Here is a 23,852-nt window from a genome sequence, read left to right as displayed (position 1 = left end):
AAGCTTTCTGTCAGGATGAGTCTCCTCAGGGAAAAGGGAGCAAAGACTAGGTACAAGAGTGCACAAAGTTAGGAGTTGAGTTTCAGAAATATAACTATATTGAAAAAAGTTAACTAAATGTGATTTTTTTTCCCATAGGTAGTAGGAAGCCCAAGGAGAATTCAGAAAGATTCCAGAAAATTAGGGAACAAGGACACTGATTTTGAATACTTGCCCTCAAACACTTCTGACGATGGTGATGATCCTTACTGCTATTATGATAAAGCAAGGAGAAATTGTAGTAAACCAAGGAAAAAGCTACTCGCAGACCAAGGAAAAACTCCACCTGCTAGCAGTCCTAATTCACAAGTTCACTGTCTAGCTACAAATGACTCTGGGATTGCTGATGTTCCTATGTCTGAGAGTGCATGTGAATCTGAAGTCAAACAAGAGCATGAATCAAAGGACCACGCTCAGCTTCTGAACACTGCTGGTGATGAGGTGCCACAGTCTCCTCCTGAGACTCCCTACAATACCTCTGACTATCGCTTTGAGTGCATATGTGGTGAAGTTGGCCAGATAGACCGGAAGCCTCGGGTTCAGTGCCTGAAATGCCACCTGTGGCAACATGCCAAGTGTGTGAACTATGAAGAGAAAAATCTGAAGATTAAGCCTTTCTACTGCCCCCACTGCCTTGTTGCAATGGACCCGGTGTCCACAAGAGCCACTCTGATCATCTCTCCAAGTTCCATCTGTCACCAGTGGGTGGATGAGATCAACCGGCACGTCAAGTCCTCATCCCTTCGAGTCTTGGTAAAGGCAGTGGAGGCTTAAAGAGGGGTAGAAACATGGAAAATTTTTGCTTCTTCAGGAGTTGTTATAATCACTGTACTTTTTGTTTTATCATCCACCCAAACTAAATTACTGATAGAACACTAGCATTAAATCAGCTTGAGGAGAAAATTAAAATTAAGAAATTGAACAGTAGAATGCATTCTTTGATTTCAGGTCAAAAGTTGAAACTACTTTTGAGTCAAAAGATATGAAAGCTTTTTCAGTAATTCTTGATTCTGTCAATGGGAAAGAACTGGTTAGTGCTGTTTCTTTCAGAAAGAAAACCAGCCAATGGCAGTATTGTGTAATCTAGCTGTCCTCTGACTTGTCACTGCTGAATTCCAGTTTTTCTCTCAAGTGCCAACTGATCTCATGGCCTATATGGTGTCCTAAGCCAATATGAAGGGCTCATTAGGGTATAAATGCCTATGTGAATGTCTAGTCATTGATGAGTCTTGTCTATAATAACTGTTGATGTTGATTACTTCTAGGTATATCAAGGAGTGAAAAAAGATGGCTTCTTACAGCCTCATTTCTTGGCAGAACAAGACATAGTTATCATTACCTATGATGTCCTCCGTTCTGAACTGAACTATGTCGATATCCCACATAGCAATAGTGAGGATGGGCGTCGTCTGCGGAACCAGAAGCGCTATATGGCCATTCCCAGCCCACTAGTGGCTGTGGAATGGTGGAGGATCTGCCTTGATGAAGCTCAGATGGTCGAGTGTCCGACAGTAAAGGTTAGAGTCTGAAAAGTCTCAGAGGGGGAAGAAAGAGGGAATGTCAACAGTTTAATCGTTGAAGAATAGTTTTTTTCACACTGTTAATATTAGCTTATCATGAAATTACATTTCCTTCTCTCTTAAGCTGTAGGTTTTTAATTTAATAGCCCTCTGGAATTATTTTGATACTGTGTGAATCACTTTTCTGTATTTGGTGCTCAGATACTCTTGGATAAGATACCAATACATGTGTGATGAAGATCAAAGCAAACTATTTAGGGACTTCTAAAAGAACTTCTGCTAACTGGAAAGCTCATAGTGCAGGCTCTGGAAGCTTTGAGAAAAAGTTAATTTTAGTAGTTTATTGTCTCTGAGAGATAAAATGGTAATAGACATGAGGACAAAATTATGATTCAGCCTTCTCTGTCCAGTCTATAACATGAGCTGAATCCATGAGTTAAATCTGCTAATATAGATTTCTGTTTTATGAAGTAGTGTTGGAAATGTAGTGGTGCAGGGAGATTTTTCGCCCTGAGTGTTTGAACTACCTTTACATTTCACAGAGGCACATGGCAGCCTCTAAGTAGTGAGAGCTTCTGTATGGTAAATGCTCAATGTGATATTCGTCAATGAATGTGGCAACTATTAAATAAAGCAGGATAGACTATCTAATCTGAAGCATAGAGATTCATAGACTTTTCATGAGTAAATGTCTGCCTAACATGCACTCTTCCAGTGACATCTTAACTTTTTTTAACTCAGGGCCAAGTGCTTGCTAAGCAGGCACTGTGCTTCTTAATCCATACTTCTAGCTCTGTGTTTTGCTGTTACTGTTGCTTTTTTACAAGATGAGGGTGGGGAGATGGGGATGAATGATGGAAAGAATGACATTGATCAAGATGCATTGTACTTATAATCTGAATTGAAACCCCTTTTTACAACTACTTAAAGATAATTTTAAAAATAAAAGGTAAGATTTCACCAACTTTTCAACTTGGACTGGCCTCAGATCATGCTCCTTGAATTCTTAGCCTCCTCTGTAGCTAGGATTAAAGCTGTGAGCCACCGGTGCTTGGATAACTTTTATTTCTTATTTCTCTCTCATCAGGCTGCAGAAATGGCTCAGCGCCTAACTGGGATTAACCGGTGGTGCATCAGTGGCACTCCAGTACAGCGAGGACTGGAGGGTAATGTAGAGTTTCTGTACATGTAGAATGTATTTCAAAGATTCTATTATGTTGGAGGAAATAATACTATATTTTACTGTATGTTAAACTCTTAAAATCCTTACTCATGTAAATGTGTATAGTGCACTGCTAATAGTTTCAAGCACTTATCTTTTCGTTTTTTTTTTTTTTTTTTTCCCTGCCAGTACTGGGCTTGCTCATCTTATTTGCTTGACTAGCACCTCTACCACTTGAGCCACACCTCCAGGCCAGTGGTTTGCTGTTATTTTTTGAAACTAGAATCTCATAGACTTTTTCTGCCCAAGCTGACTTTGAACCATAATCCTTAGATGGGATACAAGCCAGAGTCACTACAGTCCAGATAGTATTTATGTTTTTAAGTGAACTTGGTTAATTTTTTTTCTGCTTGTATATTTGAGGATTAGTTAGGTAGTAAGTAGACCCATTTTCTTAAGTAATTAATGTACCTACTAAACTAGAGATACAGATCAAAATTGAACTCTGTTTCAAAATGATAGAAAACAGAAAGAGCCAGACTCAGAAACAGAAAGAGAGAAAGAGGGAAAAGGAAGGATGAAGACAGAAAAGGGGACACGGAAAAGAGCAAAGATGGAGAAAGAAAGGGAGGAAAGAGAATTTCAATTGGCTGATTATTAAAACAGAAATCATAGTTTTCTTTGTCTGAAGCCATATAGAATGATTCTTTTGCTGGATCAGAGTATGTCATCAGTGATTCTCCATATCTCCTATGTGATTAGAAATTTTTTTTCTCATCCAACAATTCTTGCATTGATGTATGATATTTGTCTTTTTTGCCAGGCCTGGAGCTTGAACTCAGGGCCTGGGCATTGTCCCTGAGCTCTTTGTGCTCAAGGCTACCATCCTACCACTTGAACCACAACACTTGTGGTTTTCTAGTGCTTGAGATAAGATTCTCACAGACTTCCCTGCCTGGGCTGGCTTCAAGCCACAATCCTCAGATCTCAGCTTCCTGAGTATCTAGGATTACAGGTGTGAGCCCCCAGCCCCAGTGATATATGTTATTTCTTATGTATCTCTTAAGTCAAGCATACGCAAGTACTTTTTCTGGGTTATCTTTGGTGGCAACTTCAGAATTTTCCATTAATTGCAAGTTTAGTTTAACTGTTCTATAAACTTTCCATTTCAGTATTCAGGAAAAATTTAGAGCAGAATATATTCTCAATAAGTGTAAATTGCATTGAAATTAACTTTCAGATTAAAGAGACTAAATCTGCATTTTAATTCATGGAGAGCACTATGTGCTTTGTTATATCTATGAAAGTGCTTATTCTCAGTGTGCTGTGGCCTTTTTTCTTTTCAGATCTTTTTGGCCTCGTGGTGTTTCTTGGCATTGAACCATACTGTATTAGACATTGGTGGATTCGGCTTCTCTATCGCCCTTACTGCAAGAAGAACCCTCAGCTCCTATACAGTTTTATTGCCAAGATACTGTGGAGGTCTGCAAAGAAAGATGTGATTGACCAAGTCAGTATGCTAAATTTCGTTAAGGGATATTTTAAGACAAAAGGAAATTGGAATGAAAAGTGGAATTGTCAAGTGGAATAAATCTTTATATTTCCACATCCACCATTACAGATCCAGATACCACCTCAGACTGAAGAAACGCACTGGCTCCACTTTTCTCCGGTGGAAAGACATTTCTATCACCGTCAGCACGAGGTCTGCTGCCAGGATGCAGTGGTGAAGCTCAGGAAGATTTCTGACTGGGCTCTGAAGCTCAGCAGCCTGGACCGAAGGACTGTTACCTCCATTCTTTATCCATTGCTGAGGCTTAGGCAGGCCTGCTGCCACCCACAAGCTGTTCGCGGGGAGTTCTTGCCTCTCCAAAAAAGGTTTTGTATAGTTTCCTAACCCTGTGCTTGAGAGATCATGCCAAAGAGACAGTACTTAAGCAGATACCTTTGGGCCCCTAGTTCCATTCAGATACTTATACCTGGGTGCCAGTTGTTTTAGTGATGTGTTTTTTGGTTTTTTTGGGTTTTTTTTTTTGCCAGTCCTGGGCCTTGGACTCAGGGCCTGAGCACTGTCCCTGGCTTCTTCCCGCTCAAGGCTAGCACTCTGCCGCTTGAGCCACAGCACCGCTTCTGGCCGTTTTCTGTATATGTGGTGCTGGGGAATCGAACCTAGGGCCTCGTGTATCCGAGGCAGGCACTCTTGCCACTAGGCCATATCCCCAGCCCTAGTGATGTGTTTTAATCTTTGTATGGAACCTCCTTTGTGTAAGTCATATCAAAATTATTTGTGAACATCTCCTTTAAAGTTAGGATTGTTGTCCTAAATTTATTGTGGTATATTGAGTTGCTTTTTTGGTTTGGGAAAGTTTCCTTAGCTATGCTTTAGATATGAAAGGCCTTTGTTAGTTATAGTTCTTGATTCTTATCTCAGGGAGTTAGATGATTTTCTTTATAATTATGTAAGCCATATTTTGGCTTTGCCTTCCAAAAACCTTAGGGAATATTTGTCCATAATACTAATACTCTATTACTCCCAGAAATTCTTTTTTAATAAATGAGAGTGTAACTCAAAAAATAACTTATCTGGGGGCTGGGGATATAGCCTAGTGGCAAGAGTGCCTGCCTCGGATACACGAGGCCCTAGGTTCGATTCCCCAGCACCACATATACAGAAAACGGCCAGAAGTGGCGCTGTGGCTCAAGTGGCAGAGTGCTAGCCTTGAGCGGAAAGAAGCCAGGGACAGTGCTCAGGCCCTGAGTCCAAGGCCCAGGACTGGCCAAAAAAACAAAACAAAACAAAAAATAACTTATCTGGGACAATTTCAGGCATTTCTCCAAAATGAGCAGTTTGCTTTTCCCTGCTATCATGTATTTTTCTTTTGGCATCCTCAAGGCATGTAGCAAACAGGAGCTCATGGTTATTCCCAAAATGTCTGGCTCCCCAGTAGAGAGTCATACTCTACTTCAATGAAACTCACACGATTCTTCCCCCAATTCATCCGTATGGTTCTCATTTTTCCTTCTGTTACTTATGGACTCATTGTAGACTTCAAAAGTTTTGCTTTATTTTCAGTACCATGACTATGGAGGAGCTACTGACATCTTTGCAGAAGAAATGCGGAACTGAGTGTGAAGAAGCACATCGACAACTAGTGTGTGCCCTTAATGGCTTAGCAGGCATCCACATCATTAAAGGTAGAAGGTGATTGTTTTGATATCTCTGATTGTTCAAAAAGTTTTTGAAGGGCTGGGAATATGGCCTAGTGGCAAGAGTACTTGCCTCGTATACATGAAGCCCTGGGTTCGATTCCCCAGCACCACATATACAGAAAACGGCCAGAAGTGGCGCTGTGGCTCAAATGGTAGAGTGCTAGCCTTGAGCAAAAAGAAGTCAGGGACAGTGCTCAGGCCCTGAGTACAAGGCCCAGAACTGGCAAAAAAAAAAAAGTTTTTGAAGAAAGCTAATCCTAGTCAAAATCACCATAGTCCAAAAAAGATGTGCTCACTTGTTCCTGCTTGTCATTGAAGTGGAGAGTAGTGGTGCAGAGCACTGCAAAATCTTCCTGGTTATGTGTGCTTTGTCCATACATAGCCAGTTTGGGAAATGTGTTTCAGTCATTAAGTAAAATTAGATATGAATAAAGATTTGCCTTGACAATGCCAGTCTTAGTCCTTGCATAGTAAACAACAACCACTTTAGAAGAATGATTAAATGTTGACACACAGAAATATGCACTTTCTGTAGCACATGAGGTAGCGTTCCCAGCCCCTTTGACCTGCCTATTTTTTAGTTACTAATTCTTCACCAGAGCAGCTAAAACTATAAAGTGGCTCAAGGTCCTGAGTATTGGGGTGGAATTAGAAGCTATCTCAGAACAGAATAGCAACAGCTCTAGACAAGAACTGGAAAAGATGAGGCATTTTTCCTGCTGCAGAAGTCACTTTGGGACTTATAAGTATATTTATAATTTCTGGATACAGTTTTTTCAGTAGAATATAAATAATACTATGTGCTTTATCTTCCCCAAAGAATGCTATTTTTTGTTGTTGTTGCACATAGAGCTTGAACTCAGGGCCTGAGTGCTGTCCCTGAACTCTTTTTGCTCAAGACTTGCATTCTACCACTTTGAGCTACAGCTCCACTTCCTGGTGGTTTACTGCTGATTAATTGAAGATAAGAGTCTGATTCCTGCAGGGACTGGCTTTGAACCACAATCCTCTCAGCCTCCTGAGTAGCTAGGATTACAGGCATAAGCCACCTCTGCCCAGCAGAAATGCTATTCTTAATGTGAAAGTTGGAAACATACTAAAACCTTTTTAGAAACATTATGAATATGTTATTATAACATGAAGTGATCTCAGATGGTAACAACTATCACCTTGCTTCAATAACTAAAAATAGGATAAAAGGGACATATTATGTATTTCTGACAAATTAGCCAGATGTAGCCCCTACAACTTTGTGAGCAAATCTATCAGGCATTACATTGAAAATCCCAACTTGGGTAACAGTATTTATGAGTTGGTACTTTCTCTAGTAACTTTTAATCGTTACCATCATCATTATCTCAGTTTCTGAAAATACCCCGTGGCTATTTGGTATTGTAGGCACCAATCTGAAGTTGTTTGTGCCTTACAATCTATACAGAAAGCATAATAACCAAGACAATCTAGGAATTTTTTTTGGAGCCAAGAATGCTCATGCTTATAATCTCAGGACAGCTGGAAGCAGAGATGTATTGAATTTCATTTGAGGCCCACCAGGAGAAAAGGTTAGAGAAGTTAACCTCTCTCTCCTACGTCCCAGTCTCAACAAACAGGCTAAGGTACTAGGGTATACTTGTAATCCAGCTACATGGGAGGGGTAATAGGGTGACCTCCATCCAAGGCTTAGCTAGACAAAAGAGAGAGAAAGAGACCCTGTCTAAAAATTAAACTAAACAGAAAGGTCATGAGCACATGAGCAAGCACATGAGTTCAAACTCCAGTCCTGAGTTCAACCATCAGTACTGCTGAAAAATCAAAACATTGTTTAAAAAAAATTAAACTTTCCTTTCAGCAGTGTAACTAGGTAAAAATTGTGCCATTTCTTATGCCAGTTTTTTCACAGGACTAAGTAATTGAACAGGATTACTTTATCTTTATAGTTTGTAGATTACATGAGTATTACAAGTTGAAAAGGACATGTACTTGCCCCTGAAAATATATGAGACCAGATGTATTACTGAAAATGTAATAATATACTTGCCTGAGATGGACTTTTTATTTTTTGAGAAAAGGTCTCACTTTGTAGGTGATATTGAACATTGAAATTCCTTGACATTGCCGTGTTGCTCTCTATCCCTGGCTGGACTTGAACTCAGTCTACTAAATGCCTCGATTACAGCAGTGCCCAGCTAGAAATGTGCATTTTCATATATTCTGTGTATACACTTCTTTTGTTATATCTACTTTATTTTCATAATTGCCCTTGGATTGGGGGGTTTTAGTCCCTTTTTAGGAAACAAGTCAAGCTGCTTTCTCAATGTTACAGTTAGAAAGTGACAGAATGTACCTTGAATCATTCGATTTCCAATCAAGTATTGTTGTTTTTTATTATGCTGTGACTGCTTTACAAAATAGACATTTATAAACCTTATATATGTCATCTGCAGTGGGTTGCAAACTAAGAAAATTTTCTGAAGTATGATGGATAGAATAGTTATAGATTGTCATAATGAGAAAACTAAATTTCAGCTTTTCCATCTTGATTTTAAAATTTCATTCCATATTTTATTGTAGGTAATTATAACTCAACAGCTTTGACAGTGAATGAATTTCCTTTCTTGGCCTTTCCTTTGTCTCCTTCGCAGATTCCTTGTTGCCTTTCCCTGCGGTAAAGATAGGTGTGGGAAAGAAAGGTTCCTAATCTGATCATTCCAAATACTGTCAGTGCAGCAGCAGCAGCAGCAGCAGCAGCAGCAGCAACAACATGCGGTAGACTCTGGCAGTGCTGAAGGCCACACTGATACAGTATCGAAGCACTCTTACCAGAATGTTTGCCACTGCAGTCCCAGTGTACTGTCTGGTCTCTGCACATGGAATTCTAGCAGACTAGCACAGTTATTATGAGAATCCCTGTCAGAAAATGTTATTTTTCAGTATAATTTTTAAAACATCCTAAATGTATTTTTATAAATATACCTCTAATTTGAGAACATACGTACAATAAACAAGGGTAGATTCTATAAAGTTACAGAAAAGAACTGTAATCAGTTTCTTTATGTTTAAACTGAGACACTCATAAACTGAGACAACTAGGTCAAATCCCTTCAAAAAGTCCAGTAAGTTATAGGAGTGGAGCCAGGGGTAAATTGTTTGCCTATCTTGTTCATGGCCCTGGCTTCATCTCAACACCCATCCCTCCAAAATAGGTTTATAATCATGAAGTTATATTATAGGGCATTTTAGGTTATAGATAAAGTAAATGTGGGTGGGGGGGGTTAGGTCATGATTCATGTGCTTCAAACACCTGTAATCCTCCAGGTGAGCATGCCTTAGCGGCGGAGCTCTACAGGGAAGTACTGCGCTCATCCGAGGAGCACAAGGAGAAACTCAAAACTGATTCACTTCAGGTGAGTAATAGATAACATGTTTCAGTTTTGTATCCTATTTGTTTTCCACAAAATAATTTTTTGAATGCTTAAGATAATAAAGGCTGGTGAGTAGACTGAGTCATGATCACTACTTTGTAGCTTGGGTTTTTTCTTTTTACTAAGCACCCAAAAAAAGATTTGTGCATGTTATAAAGTTTGAAAATTACTAATCTATCTGCTCGGATCCATTTGAGCCAGAAGTCTAACAAAGTAAATCTCCAGTTTACATTAGAAATATAGCTCTAGTTATTTGTGATTCACAGAGTGTGTTATCACTTTTACATTTGAACATAACATTCCTCACATGGTTTTTACCAAAAACAAAAGAAAATTAGTTACACTTGGCAATGAAGCCAACAGAAATAAAGCCTATCTAGTGATCTTTTCATTTAACTTTGGGGATTTTTTTTTTAATTTCAGCCTAATGGAACAAAGACCACTTTTTTAATCTTGACAAGGTTTGGTGAGTTGACTTTTTTTTTTAACCAGTCTTGGGGCTTGAACTCAGGGCCTGGGCATTGTCACTGAGCTTCTTTTGCTCAAGGCTAATGTTCTGCCACTTGAGCCACAGCACCACTTCCTGCTTTTCCTGAGTGGATTTTTTGGAGATAAGAGTCTCATGAATTTTTCCCTTCTCCAGCTGTCTTTGAACCACTGTCCTCAGACCTCAGCCTCCAGCATAGCTGGGATTATAGAAGTGAGCACCAGTGCCTTTTTACCATCCAGAATAAAAATTGTGGGACTTACATGATCACTTTAGGATATGAAGGGTATTTGGAGGAATATATGGGAGCTGAGGGGCGGGGGGAATGTAACAGGGATATAAAATGTCAGGTTTTTTTCTTTTCCTCTAAAGTCTTCAGTTGCAGCTCATTCCCAACCTTTAGGCTCAACTTGTCCCAACTACTCATTACATTACAATTACAAAGCATTTGTTGTTATGATTTTGATGTGGGATAAATGCTCCCTGCACCATACATTTTCTTGAGAATCCACTGCACTACTTATCATGTTTTACTTTTTGTGCATTGGTAGAGACTTCATGCTACACATAATTTGATGGAACTCTTAATGGCCAAGCACCCAGGGATACCTCCTACCTTGCGAGATGGCAGACTTGAGGAAGAGGTAATTACTGTCTATTCATTCTGTCTGTGAGTTTGTTTTTTCAAACATTATACCCTACATAGTTGATATTTTAACTATAGGGCACATACCATTTAAAGCAGTGCAACCATGTTTTTCTGTTCCTTTGATGTTCCAAACTTTGCTATGGTAATTCTGGATGTAGAGAATAGTCTACTCCGTAATATGGCCTACTCTGTATTATTTTGTCAGATCTGCTTATCAGCATGTTACATGATAATTATTTATTGTACATAAAGCAATGATAACAAACTAAAAGGTGGTTGATCTTATGGCAGATCTACAAGAGATACAGTTTAGGGAATATACGAAGGGTTATAATTTCTCCACCCTTCTATATATTATTTAAGCTAGTAAATAAACTCAAATTTTCTCAAGCATTACTCTCAAAACCTTTCCTCTACAGTGTTGCTTTTAAAAGGGTGTTACTCTAAATTTTTTCACTGTACATTATTATTATAGTTCTTCCAGAGATTTTTGCCTTTTTGTGAGAACATTAAAACAAGAGTAGATATTTTTGAAGTATATTGTACCTGGAAGTAGAGCCTTTATTTGAATCAACAAATTACAGTATGAATGCATAGCATGCACAACTTTTGACTACACTGTATTTAAATCAGATACTTTAATTGGTAAAAGTGCATATGTTTATGGTATACAACATGTTTTTTTTGGTATTTGGGTTTTTTTGTTTTGTTTTGTTTTGAGATCTTCTCACTGTGTAATACAAGCTGACCTTGAAATTGTTATTATGTAGACCAGGGTAACTTTGAACTTAGGATACTCCTGCCTGCCATGTATGTCCAAGTACAACTGGTTATGCATGTTTTGATAAAGATAAACATGGAATGTCTAAATCAGGCTAAATAATCTATCCCCATTACCTCACATACTTGAGTTTTTAGAATGAACACCTAAAATTTATTTTCAGCAACAAATTGTTAGTAACTAAATGATGATGAAATTGTATCCTTTACTCATACCTTCGGTCTCTGTAGTACCTGGTAACAATCATTCTATTTTTTATCTGTGACTTTTACTTTTTTAGATTCTACGTATTAGTGAGAGATCACACAATATTTGTCTTTCTGTGCTTGGCTTGTTTTATTTAGTATGAAACCTTCAAGGCTCATTTGTGTTGTTGAAAGTATTTAATTCAAGTAATTTTAAGTACTTGAAATGATCACATTGTGGTTCACCTATCTAGTCTTAGAGTAGAAGTTGATCTTTATTTTCTATCTCAACACAGGCCAAACAGCTGCGAGAGCACTACATGACCAAGTGCAATACAGAAGTTGCTGAAGCTCAGCAAGCCTTACAGCCTGTTCAGCAGACCATCCGAGAGCTCCAAAGAAAGGTACATCCCACAACCCAGTGTTTGTCTGCCCAGCCAATGTGATTCGTACTCACCTGGTACATTGCCTCTGGCTTCATACAAGCTTATTTATAGTTAGCAGTGTTTCTTGGTGAGGGATCAGATGCATAGATTAGTCACTGTTGAGGTTCTGTTTCATTTCTTTTATGCTACAGTGGGTTTACCTTGAGTTTATAACAGGTTGTGTTTTGGAGAATGTAAAGGCTTCTATAAACTATTGTCTTAAACGTATGTGTTCGCAAAATCTTTTTTTCTTTTTTCTTTTCTTTTTTTTTTTTTTTTTACCAGTCCCCGGTCTTGGGACTCAGGGCCTGAACAGTGTCCCTGGCTTCTTTTTACTCAAGGCTAGCACTCTACCTCGAGCCATAGCGCCACTTCTGGCTTTTCCTATATATGTGGTGCTGGGGAATCAAACCCAGGGCTTCATGTATGCAAGGCAAGCACTCTAACACTAGGACATATTCCCAGCCCTGCAAAATCTTTTAAGATGTTAGAACATTAGTGAACTGTATGCCATTCATTAGTCTTTTCTTAAGTTTCTCTGTTATGACAGTAGAAAAGTCTAAAGGAAAGACTATATAAACATGATTGTACTTTTAAATTTTTTATCAATTTTCCACATTTCCACATTTTTATTCTCCCTCATTTATTAATTTACATAGTCGGACATAGAATTTTATTTATTCATTTAGACCAATGTCTTCTGTGACCTTACCACATGCAGAGTAATCATCATTTTTGTGAACTATGTTTTTAATACAGCTTCCTTCTGCCATTATGTAAATTCTCATCCATGCAGGATTGCAGAAAAACAATTGCTACCTTTAATTATGTATGCAAATGAGTATTTCATCAATGTGTGCATATTATATATATTATCTCCCCTGTTTTATAATCCCTTAGAAAATAGCATTTATTGGTTACTTTGAATTTTTCACATCACTTTCCCAGTGATGAAATCATAGTGAATACTGAAACAACGTAATAATCATTAAACTCTTCTCCTTACAGATTCGTTCTAATTCTCCCTGGTGGCTCAATGTAATCCACAGAGCAACAGAATTTTCCAATGATGAAGAACTTGTACAGCGAGTGCGAAATGAAATAACCAGCAACTACAAACAACAAACTGACAAGCTTTCTATGTCAGAAAAGTAAGAAAACAGTTCAAAATAGTATAAGCTGTGAGTAATGACTTCCATGTTCAGGCCATTTGGTATTAGAAGATGCCATTCACTATCAGAACACAGTGTAGTTTCAGGCATCAGAGTTTTATATTTCAGTAAGGCAATGTATATAACAAATTATCTTTATGATTCTAGTTTTTTCATTTTTCTATAGTTTCCTTTATAAGCCCATGAGTACATTTCTTTAGCCTTCTTTCCTCAGACCATGTTTGAGTTTAACTTTTTTTTTTTTTTTGGCCAGTCCTGGGGCTTGGACTCTGAGCCTGAGCACTGTCCCTGGCTTCTTTTTGCTCAAGGCTAGCACTCTGCCACTTGAGCCACAGCGCCAGTTCTGGCCATTTTCTGTATATGTGGTGCTGGGGAATTGAACCCAGGGCCTCATGTATATGAGGCAGGCACTCTTGCCACTAAGCCGTATCCCCAGCCCCTGAGTTTAACTCTTAACCCTGCCTCATAACTCATATAATTTTAGGCCTTATGTGTCTTTATTTGTTACACTTTATTCCAAAAGTACAATAGAATTGAAGCCATACAAGAAGCATGCTTGGCAAAGTACCTGGCATATAATAAATGCTCAATTAAAATTAATTACTCACACTCTTTGTAACAGGAAATATGACTCTTGACCACTTCTCTTCTTAGTGTTCATTCCTGTAGTCATCTCTCCATATAGAGCAAGAATGTCAGAGGAACTGTCAGTGGTCATTTAGCCTTATAAAAGGAAGATTCTTTAACAATAGCAGGGATATTCTGTTTACTTACTCTTTTTAGTTCCTGAGCATAGAATTGTCAAGCACGTTTGGTATCTAATAGTCAGCTGAGTTTTGCTATACTTTTACAACTAGTAATCATTGAATCCACTCTAAAGGAAAGCTCACCAAAATAGTAAATGTAGCTCATAGTTTCATTTTTTGGTTAGCCACCATTTTCTGAATTTGAGGAATTGACCTTTGAATGCTTCTCTTTGTGTTGTGTGCGGTGCTGGCGATGGCAATCAGGTTCCGTGACTGCAGAGGTCTTCAGTTCTTACTTGCAACACAAATGGAAGAGCTAAATAAATGCCAGAAGCTTGTAAGAGAAGCTGTTAAAAATCTGGAGAAACCTCCGTCTCGTGATGTTATTGAGTCTGCAACAATCTGCCACTTGCGACCAGCCAGACTTCCTCTCAACTGGTAGGTAGCTGAAGAAACCGTGGAGTAAAGTGACATCATCCCATTGAGCTACAACTGAACTGAGAGAAGAAATAATAGCTCATAGATAAAGCATTTTTTATTTTCATGAGTGGAGTAGAAAGAGATATATTATTAATAATAACACAATTCAAGGACCTTCTATTTGGAAACCATGTAATTCTTTTTTCTAAAATGGCATATCTTAAAGAAAAAAAGTGAAGGATAAAACACTAATTTGCTTTTAGAAAGCATAAGATCGCTTTGTGTTTATGAATATTTTATATTTCTTTTTCAGCTGTGTCTTTTGTAAAGCAGATGAATTGTTCACAGAGTATGAGTCAAAGCTATTTTATAACACGTAAGTTCTATATTTGATTATTGCTCATGAAGGAAATTTTGAAAGACTTGTGTTTGATCCTAAGACTATTTTCCACTGTGGTGATTATTTTTTTCTTTGATTCAATTCAGTAAACCTTTGGCAATTGATATTTTAACACAGTCTGGTTTCTTATGCAGAAGTTACCTCTTTAATATTCTTAGAGTCATTTGAGAATGATAAGGTTTCAAACTCAAGGGTCTGATGGATTTTAGCTCCAATCCCTGCCCACTGAAGTGAGTAAATTAAATTACCTAACAACTCTTTCTTCATTGCGATTTTACCAATATTAAATTTAAATATACACATAGCTGTTTACAAAGTCTTTAAAATACAGTATCCTGTAGAAAGTGTTAGCCCTCCTTTTTCCTCATTATTAATAATTAATACCCTTTCTTGAACTTTTGTTCACCCTTTCACTAAGATTAAAATAGTGTGTACATATAACCATGTCATTAGCAGAACTGTCATTGATGAACAGACATGGAAATGAAGAACACACTAAGTTCTAATTGCCCCAAAAGGAGGGATTGACAGTGTATTATGACAGAAATACAACTTTCAAATTGTACTGTGGACCTTTCAACTTCTTTTTTCTTTTTTCATGGTTAGTGATAGTGGCAGTTACATTTCAATTCCCACATTGAGACTTATAGTCTGGAATTTGTGGGTATAATTTTTATCTCAGATTACTCTCAAGAAACACTTGATAATTTTATTTGTCCATTTTTAAATTTACTGTTATTAGTTCCAAAGCACCACAACCATGATCTTAGAGTCATGACACTGAAAGTTGTAATGACCTTGCTGTTGAATTGGTTCAGCCGGATCACTCACTGACTGTGCGTTGCTCCCCAATGACAGTTTTGTTCTGGTATGTTTTCAGGGTCAAAGGTCAGACTGCTATATTTGAGGAGATGATTGAAGATGAAGAAGGATTGGTAGATGATCGAGCCCCTACTACCACACGGGGCCTGTGGGCCATTAGTGAAACAGAGCGATCCATGAAAGCAATACTGTCATTTGCAAGATCCCATAGGTTTGATGCTGAATTCATTGATGAAGGAAGTGCTGCAATGGATCTCTTTGAAGCATGGAAGAAGGAATATAAGGTAGAATATTTTAGACTTCCCCATATTTAAAGTTCTTTTCCTGTACATTCATTTTAATTGCCACCTTCCTTTCTCATTCTCCCAAGTTTTTCTAAATCTGCTTTAGAAATTTGAAGGGTCATAATTTCTTTTTCCCCAAACTGTATTTCTTTTAGTAAAGACTAGTAAATATAACACTATTTAACAAATTCTATTTATTTAATAAAAGATGACCATTATTAAACTGGTACTTATACGAAGGCTGTTGGTTAGCTGTGTGCTTTAAGTTCTTTGCTTAATCTTACCCTGCTCCTTTATGAAACTAGACTTGAATTGTGGTTTTGTTTGTGTTCTGCTTATGTTCTCATAAATAACAACCAAATGGCAACATCAAATTTGAAGATTAGAGAACAATTGGGTGCTATGGTATTTTATACCTGTAATTCCAGAACTCGGAAGCTGAGGCAGGAGGACTGAGGTTTTGAGGCCGACATGGACTGCATAGCGAGTTTGTGGCCATCCCAGGCTAAGTAGACAAACAAATAAATAAATGGGTTGGGGAGCATAGTAAACATTTCTCAAGCAGCAAGGCCACATTACCAGAAGTAGAGGGCAAGTTAGCCCTTTATTTTTATACTTTAAGGATCCATTTGCATTGTAACTCTTCACTTTGATATGGCATTCCAGAATTTATTAATTTTGAATTCTTCTTTATCTTGAATTTCTTTTTTTTCATTTCTTTATTGTTAAAGTGTTGTACAGAAGGGTTACAGTTTCATGCATAAGGCAGTGAGTACATTTCTTATCCAACTTGTTACCTCCTCCCTCATTTTTCCCCCACCTCCCCATTCCCCCATTCCCATGAGTTGTACAGTTGGCTTACACCAAATAGTTTTGTAAATATTGCTGTTGCACTGGTTTGTCTTTTTATCCTTTGTCTCTTGATTTTGGTATTCCCTTTCCATTCCCTAGTTCCAATACACATGTATACAATATCCAGGGTACTAAAATCAGTTACAGTGATATCAAGGGTAAAACCACGGGAAAGAAAAAGGGCATAATTTCACATGGTATGTTGAAAAGAACAACAATGATAAATCACTTGTTTCCAGAACTTGGAGTTTATTTCGCTTAGCATCATCTTAGTGTTCATATGGATATAGCGATTGAGCTATTGTAATCTTCTGCTAGGACTGTCCTGGATATTATCCACTTTTCATGTAAGATAGTTAAGGGAAGGGGAAAGTCTTTGTTTTATCATGTTATATTTCCATGTATTCTTTTTTTAATCTGAAGTTCTTACTGTTTAAAGCAGGATAACAATTTTTGTTCCAAACAGGATATTCGAAATATCAGTTCATACATTGGGTAAATTGGGAATGATACATTTATAAATTTGAAGTCATTCATCATAGCAGTTTTGTCCTTGCAAATTATTATGAATGCAAAGTGCACTAACACAGAAGAAGATGGTATTCTGTAGTGTTTACCTGCCTCTGTATTCTTTCTTCTGGCTCAGTTTGACTACCTGTTCCATATCTAGATGATGCTCATTATGTAATTCTTCCAGACATTTGTGCATTTTTCCATCATCCCTTTGCAAGCTGAACCCTTTCACAGAAAAGAAAATGAATGAGCAGCTGGTTACACACAAGTCAGGATCTATCTCAAAATGTAATGTAAATGAAGCAAGCATATAAAAAATTTTATACTTCTGGCTTAGTTTTTAATTTACAAAGTTTATATGCCCAAATTATTAAGGATATTTGTCTGTATTCTCCCGTGAAAAATGTGGAAGAATAAATAAATAAATGTTGGCATTGCAGGAGGAATGTAGAAGGACAGTAAATGACAGAATTAGAGATTTCCATGGAGTTTCTTTCATTCTTTTTCTTAAAATGCATGATAGGCACTCAGTTGCATGTTTGAGCATCTTCATTACCATACTTTATATTTTGTTTTTAATATTATTTATTAATATGTAAAAGTGTTAAAATATCTTTAAACAGAACACAGTTAATTTATAGATGTTGGCCTCACTAAGAAATCTTTGGACATCCTTTTCTGAGAATCTGAAGAGGACATATTTGATGGAGATGATTCACTCATACTTCCTTATACTAAAGATCTGAAGAATTGCTTATTTGTTAGACAATGAGAAACTGAAGAGCTTATTAAGTCTTTTGCTCATGGTAGTCTTAGTGGTTTGAACAGTTTTAATCTTGTGCTTTATCACTCTTCATCTCTTCCTTCAGTTGCTTCATGAATATTGGATGACACTAAGGAACCGTGTGTCTGCTGTTGATGAACTTGCAATGGCTACAGAACGACTAAGAGTGCGACATCCCAAGGAGCCAAAGCCAAATCCACCAGTTCATCACATCATTGAACCATTTGAGGTGAATCACCAGTGAACTGCAGACCACATAACTGATGTCACAGAAATCCAAGCCCCGCAGAAGATGCAGAGCCAAGGCTCTGTAAATTTCTGTTCATGGACTGAGCCATATAAAATTGCTTTTGTTTGTTAAAATAGTCAAAAACAATTTCATATCTGATATGCTTGCTTTCAGCAGTTTTGGTGTATTTTGTTTCTCTCCAAGTTTTATATTCATCTCTTTCTGGTACATCTGTGTGCTGATCCTATAGAGATTCTTTATTTTTGACTATACCACACACACAGTATCGAAGTTTAAACTCAAGACCTTGCCTTGGTCAGCTCACCACTGTGACACACCTTCCTGGGTATGTGTCCGGGCCACAGCCCTCCTATTTTTTTTTTTTTTTTTTTTTTACTTCCCTCAGTAGTTGGAATGCACGTGAACCACCATGCCCAGCCTCTTTCTTTGAGATAGAATCTTATAGGCTTTTCTGCCCAGCCTGGCCTCAAATCATGGTCCTCCTGATCTTAAATTATCATGTAGCTGGAATTATAAGGTCTTCTTACCCAATTTTCATTTTGTGTTCTACCACAAAATGCATTTCTTTCTATAAAGCTTTGAGACTGTAATTTAGAAATAAATAATTAAGGTTTCATTCTATGCCCTCTCACTTAAATATGAATGTTCAGTAGGGTTTTTTTTTTCATTTTAATTTTTATTATCAAGGTGACATACAGAGGAATTACAGTTACATATACAGAAGGTAGTGAGTACATTTCTTGTCAAACTTGTTATGTCCTCCCTCATTTTTCTCCCACTTTCCCTCCTCCCCCGTTCCCTTCCCCCAAGTTGTACAGTTAGTTTACAATATAGTGTCTTGTAAGCATTGTTATTGCATTGGTTCATCTCTTACCATTTTGTTGTTCCCCTTCTCTTCCCTTACCTAATTCAGACAAACACATATATAATACCTAGGGTACCAAAATCAAATACAGTGACAACAGAGGCTAATCCATAGGGAAGATAAAAGATAAAAGATGAAAGAAATAATTTCACATAGTATGTTAAAAAAAATGATAAACCACTTGTTTTCATAACTTGGAGTTCATTTCACTTAGCTTCATCTTATATGATCATATGTCCATTGCTATTGAGCTATTGTGATCTTCTGCCAAGACTATCCTAGACATATACTAATTATTATCAATGAGGGAAACCACACAGTCTGTATTTCTTTGGGTGTGACTCACTTGGCTCAGTATGATTTTTTTTTCCAAGTCTTTCCATTTCTTTGCAAATAGGACAATGTCATTCTTTCTGATGGAAACATAGAATTCCATTTTGTATATGTGCCACAATTTCTTGATCCTTTCATCTACTGAGGGGCATCTGGGTTGGTTCCATATGTTAGCTATGGTAAATAGTGCTGCAATGAACATGATTGTTTTGTTTTAAAAATAAATTCCATATTTAATCCCTAGCAATGCACCCCTTAAAAAATCCTCTTATTAAATTTTCTGTGTATATTCTAGTCAGAAGGGGAAGAGAGTAAGAACATCGATCCTGAGTTTCCTAAAATCACTGAACAAAGGACCGTATCATTTAGTTTTTCTTTGTAACATGAATACGTTACTGGAAAATAACATATAAATAGAATTTGAGCTGGTTTTTAACTGGCTTCAGTTATATAGGGATATTTCTTTCAAAAAAACTGCATTGAATTTTGTCTTCTATAAAGCAAAAAGTTCTATAAAAATTTATCTAGTAGCAATGTGCAAATTTGAATTTTAACATATAAGTGGATTTTCTTCAAACAGCATTGTGTATCTGTTATATAGTTGAACCACCTAAGAGAGAATAAAAAATGACTTTCTGTTATTTGTTTTTAGGTAGAACAAAATCGTATAAAACTACTGAATGATAAAGCTGTTGCTACATCACAGCTTCAGAAAAAACTTGGGCAGCTTCTTTACCTAACTAATTTGGAGAAGGTATTGTTTTTCATACTGTTATTATAAACTACTGTAGTAATTCCTTCCATTGAAAATATCAGCACTATAATTCGTAGTTTAATAGTATATATATTTTGGTTTTGTTAGTTACATGAGCCAAAGCACTAGCCATGTCTGTAGTAAATACAAAGATCATAAAAGATAATCTGCAGAAACTTTAACTTCCACAGGTGATTTGAAGGACATGCATTACCTAGTAAAATAACTGTGTTAGTAGATTAGACTGTATTTCAAAGCCTTGAGGAATATGTGTTATTACATACCTTCAAGCAAATATCAATATACACATTTTCTTATTTATACAGAATATATCTTTTTATATTTGCTATTAGAAATTGAAATGTGTTTGTAAAGTTAATCAGAATCAGAAGATAGGATAATAAAACTAGTTTGAAAATTAATGCATTTTCTCAATTGTGAGTAATGCATTATATCAGACATTAGTAAATAAATGAATGGGTTATTGACAAAGATGATTCCATTTTAGTGACAAATTTATATTTCATCAGTTTGTAAGGGTACCTTACTAGAACTAACTAGTTAAAAAAGACACGTCTACCTAAAAATATTTTCAGGTGACAAAAAGTGAAATAAAATCTTTCCAGATAAAAACTCAAAGAATTCATCCTTACAAAGAATTCACACTACAATGAACATTAAAAGAAATTCTTTGGATTAAAGAAAATTTATCCCAGATTGAAGGACAGAACTAAACGATAGAATAAAGGGAATTTAAAAAGATTAACTATATAAGCAAATAGAAAGGAATATTGTTTAAAGCAATCGTACTATTGAATAGCATTCACAGCTTATACAGAACTAAAATTTGTGATTAGCTGCATGAAGGAGGTCGGCAGAGTGAACTTTCATAGGATTTTTCCATACTTCAGAGAACTAGCCAAAATATCACATATTTAAACAAACATGACCTAATTACACAGACACCCAACAACATCAGAATATCCCTTTTTATGTGTATGCGAGGGACTTTTGCTTAAATCAACTGACATTTTTCTACGTTTAGTTCATACCTTGAATAGATTCATTTGTAAATCTTGGGAATAATAGTATTAGGTAATATATAAAGTATATGTCATTGCAGTGATCATTTAAATAGCAACTACCAACAGTTACTTTTATTAATGTTATGAGGCATGTATCAGGTTTTAAATGTAAACTGATTTATTTTTGCACTCTTTTTTTTTGCGTAGTCTCAAGACAAAACATCAGGAGGTGTTAATCCAGAACCATGTCCTATCTGTGCTCGACAGTTGGGAAAGCAGGTAAATTAATCTCCTCTCTCTCTCTGTCTCTCTCTCTCTCTCTCTCTCTCTCTCCCTCCCTCTCCCTCTCCCTCCCTTTCTCTCTTCTCTCGAGATCTCCTCTCTCTCCTCTCTCTTCTCTCTCTCTCTCCCTCTCCCTCTCCCTTTCTCATTTATTTCTTTCTACTGACCTCTCTCCCTCCCTCACTTTTCTCATAATTGTGTATGAATAACAAGTATTACCTTTGATCTTAAAGGGGAGACTCCAGACCAAATGCCTGTCATCCCAACTATTTGGCATAGCTCACGAGGATCATAGTTCTCAGCCAGCTGATACTTTAGCACAACCAATAAACTGGGCATGATGTTGCATGTCTGTAATCCTATCTCTACAGAGAAGCATAAGTATGATCCTGGTCCAGAATATTATCCGACAAAAATCCCTATCTGAACAGTAACTAAAAAGCAAAAGGGGCTGGGCCTCGGGCTCAGGTTCTTATGTAATGGGTGAGTGAGTTATTCCAGAATGACTATCTTTATTAAAGATGAGTAATTTTGAATATATTTTCAAGAACGATTGTTTTCAAGTAACTTTTCCAGATTAATATAATGACAGAAGTTTGAAGAAACACATATAGATTTACTGAAGAAGTGAGATCGGGTCATTTTCCCCTTTTCATTATGCTTGTCTTAAAAAGCACTTAATGAAGCTCCTTCTTTGTTTTCTTTTCTAGTGGGCAGTGCTAACCTGTGGGCACTGCTTCTGTAATGAGTGCACGTCTATCATCATCGAGCAGTACAGTGTGGGATCTCATAAGAGCTCCATCAAGTGTGCTATCTGCCGCCAGACCACATCACACAAAGAAATCTCCTATGTCTTCACCTCAGAGAGAGCAAACCAGGAGGAAGATATCCCAGTGAAGGTAACACATCATTAATGCACTGTAAAAGGCACATATTAAAATTAGAACAAAATTGGCACAGTGAATCTGGAGAGACCACTGTGGTCTAGAAATGCACTAATGTGGGCTGGGGATGTGGCTTAGTGGTATAGTGCTTGCCTAGCATGCATGAAGCCCTGGGTTCAATTTCTCACAGAAAGAGCCAGAAGTGGTGTAGTGGCTCAAGAGGTAGAGTGCTAGCTAGCCTTGAGCAAAAAGAAGCCAGGGACAGTGCTCAAGCCCTGAGGCCCAAGCCCCAAGACTGGCCAAAAAAAAAAAAAAAAGAGGGAGGGAGGGAGGAAAGGAAGGAAGGAAGGAAGGAAGGAAGGAAGGAAGGAAACACTGATGCTTCAGCTTCACTGTTAGCTTTTCCTTTGGGGGTGGGGCAGAGCTTTCTCCTAGGTGGCTGGAGATAGCCATGCCCACTGGGTGAAAAGAAATTCCCCTTCCCTGTCATCTCTTCTGGTTAAATTAGATTCTGGTTAAGTTAGACATTTACTCAAAGAAAGCTTTCATTCTCAGTTCAACTTTGGATTTCAAAGGAAAAGATGTTTCCAATAAAATTGAAAGAAAAAATAGCTAGTTGCTGACATTAATGAAGACTGTTAAAAGAAATTCCATGGACTGAGAGTTCAAAGTAATATTTTAAAGTTTATCTTCCTTATTTTTCCCTTGCTTCATTCAGAATCGTAAAGAAATCTCTTATTGGAAATACAAACACTATCCACAATTGGACTTTCTGTCCAAGAATGTCATTGTTCCTTGTCTTTTATAAATATACTTCTTAGTTTTTCTTACCAGATTTACAAAAGTCAAATCAGTATAATATAGTGGTACTTATGGCCTGAAGGATTCATTTCAAGGGTAGAGAGGTTCGAGGGATAGAAGCCCTGCCTAGCCCATGTAAGACCCTGGTTACCAAACCCTAGTACCACAGTAACATGCAAAAGGAATGATTTAGAGAATGGTAGTACTAACTCTCCAGCAAGAAGGAGAAGCTTCTTCACGAATCCCTTTTTCTTCTGGGTTTTGGTAGTTTCTTCTCACTTTGGTGGTCACTACCCAGTCCCCCTTCCACTTGCTTCCCAATCCTATATTTCTCTCTCTTTCCCGAGGATTTCCTTAGTTCTCTCTCTCTTCTGTCTCTTCTTCTTCCTCTAGCTGCAGCCATCCTAGGAACTACAAGTAGTGTTCATTGCTAGGAAGAGAGAGCTCAGCCTTAAATGGTGAAAGCATTCTTCACAGTACAAGGAACCAGCAGTGAGGCAGAACTGCTGTGTCAGGCTTTAGGCAGTGAGGTTGAGGAAGGGATTATGCTAGCTAGCTCCTAGTAAACAGCACAGCCTCTGTGAAACTGAGTCATTGAGCCCATGAAACCCAAACACCTGCTCATTTTATGGCATCTTTCCTAGACACACAGAACAGTTACATTCACTGTCCTGTTGGAATAGGGGTGTCAGTGTTGAAATACTTTTTATTTTGCTCTCCTTGCCTGTCATGGCTTTTGATGAACACATAAATGATTTAAAGCATCATATTAAAAAAGCCATAAG

General features: G+C 37.4%; 1 protein-coding gene across 5 annotated transcripts in view; it reads left to right on the top strand.

Moving 5' to 3' along the window:
* The window catches only part of Shprh (SNF2 histone linker PHD RING helicase), an 80,288-nt gene that overhangs the window by 18,081 nt on the left and 38,355 nt on the right, over positions 1-23,852 (top strand). For 4 of the 5 annotated variants that reach the window (XM_048354244.1, XM_048354243.1, XM_048354245.1 and 1 more), the window contains 17 exons: positions 139-792; positions 1,305-1,556; positions 2,647-2,725; positions 4,068-4,231; positions 4,343-4,599; positions 5,795-5,916; positions 9,247-9,335; positions 10,392-10,484; positions 11,752-11,859; positions 12,889-13,031; positions 14,063-14,236; positions 14,532-14,594; positions 15,499-15,724; positions 17,959-18,102; positions 19,974-20,075; positions 21,308-21,379; positions 22,093-22,281. In XM_048354244.1, coding sequence (XP_048210201.1) covers positions 139-792; positions 1,305-1,556; positions 2,647-2,725; positions 4,068-4,231; positions 4,343-4,599; positions 5,795-5,916; positions 9,247-9,335; positions 10,392-10,484; positions 11,752-11,859; positions 12,889-13,031; positions 14,063-14,236; positions 14,532-14,594; positions 15,499-15,724; positions 17,959-18,102; positions 19,974-20,075; positions 21,308-21,379; positions 22,093-22,281 — 2,931 coding nt within the window. Of the gene's footprint in view, positions 1-138; positions 793-1,304; positions 1,557-2,646; positions 2,726-4,067; positions 4,232-4,342; positions 4,600-5,794; positions 5,917-9,246; positions 9,336-10,391; positions 10,485-11,751; positions 11,860-12,888; positions 13,032-14,062; positions 14,237-14,531; positions 14,595-15,498; positions 15,725-17,958; positions 18,103-19,973; positions 20,076-21,307; positions 21,396-21,495; positions 21,979-22,092; positions 22,282-23,852 lie in introns of those variants that run through there. The other variant, XM_048354246.1, reaches the window with a different exon arrangement.

Source organism: Perognathus longimembris, chromosome 9, assembly GCF_023159225.1.
Source record: "Perognathus longimembris pacificus isolate PPM17 chromosome 9, ASM2315922v1, whole genome shotgun sequence".
Lineage (NCBI taxonomy): Eukaryota > Metazoa > Chordata > Mammalia > Rodentia > Heteromyidae > Perognathus > Perognathus longimembris.
Note: the sequence above shows the minus strand (reverse complement) of the source record. Positions and strands in the feature narration are given on the sequence as shown.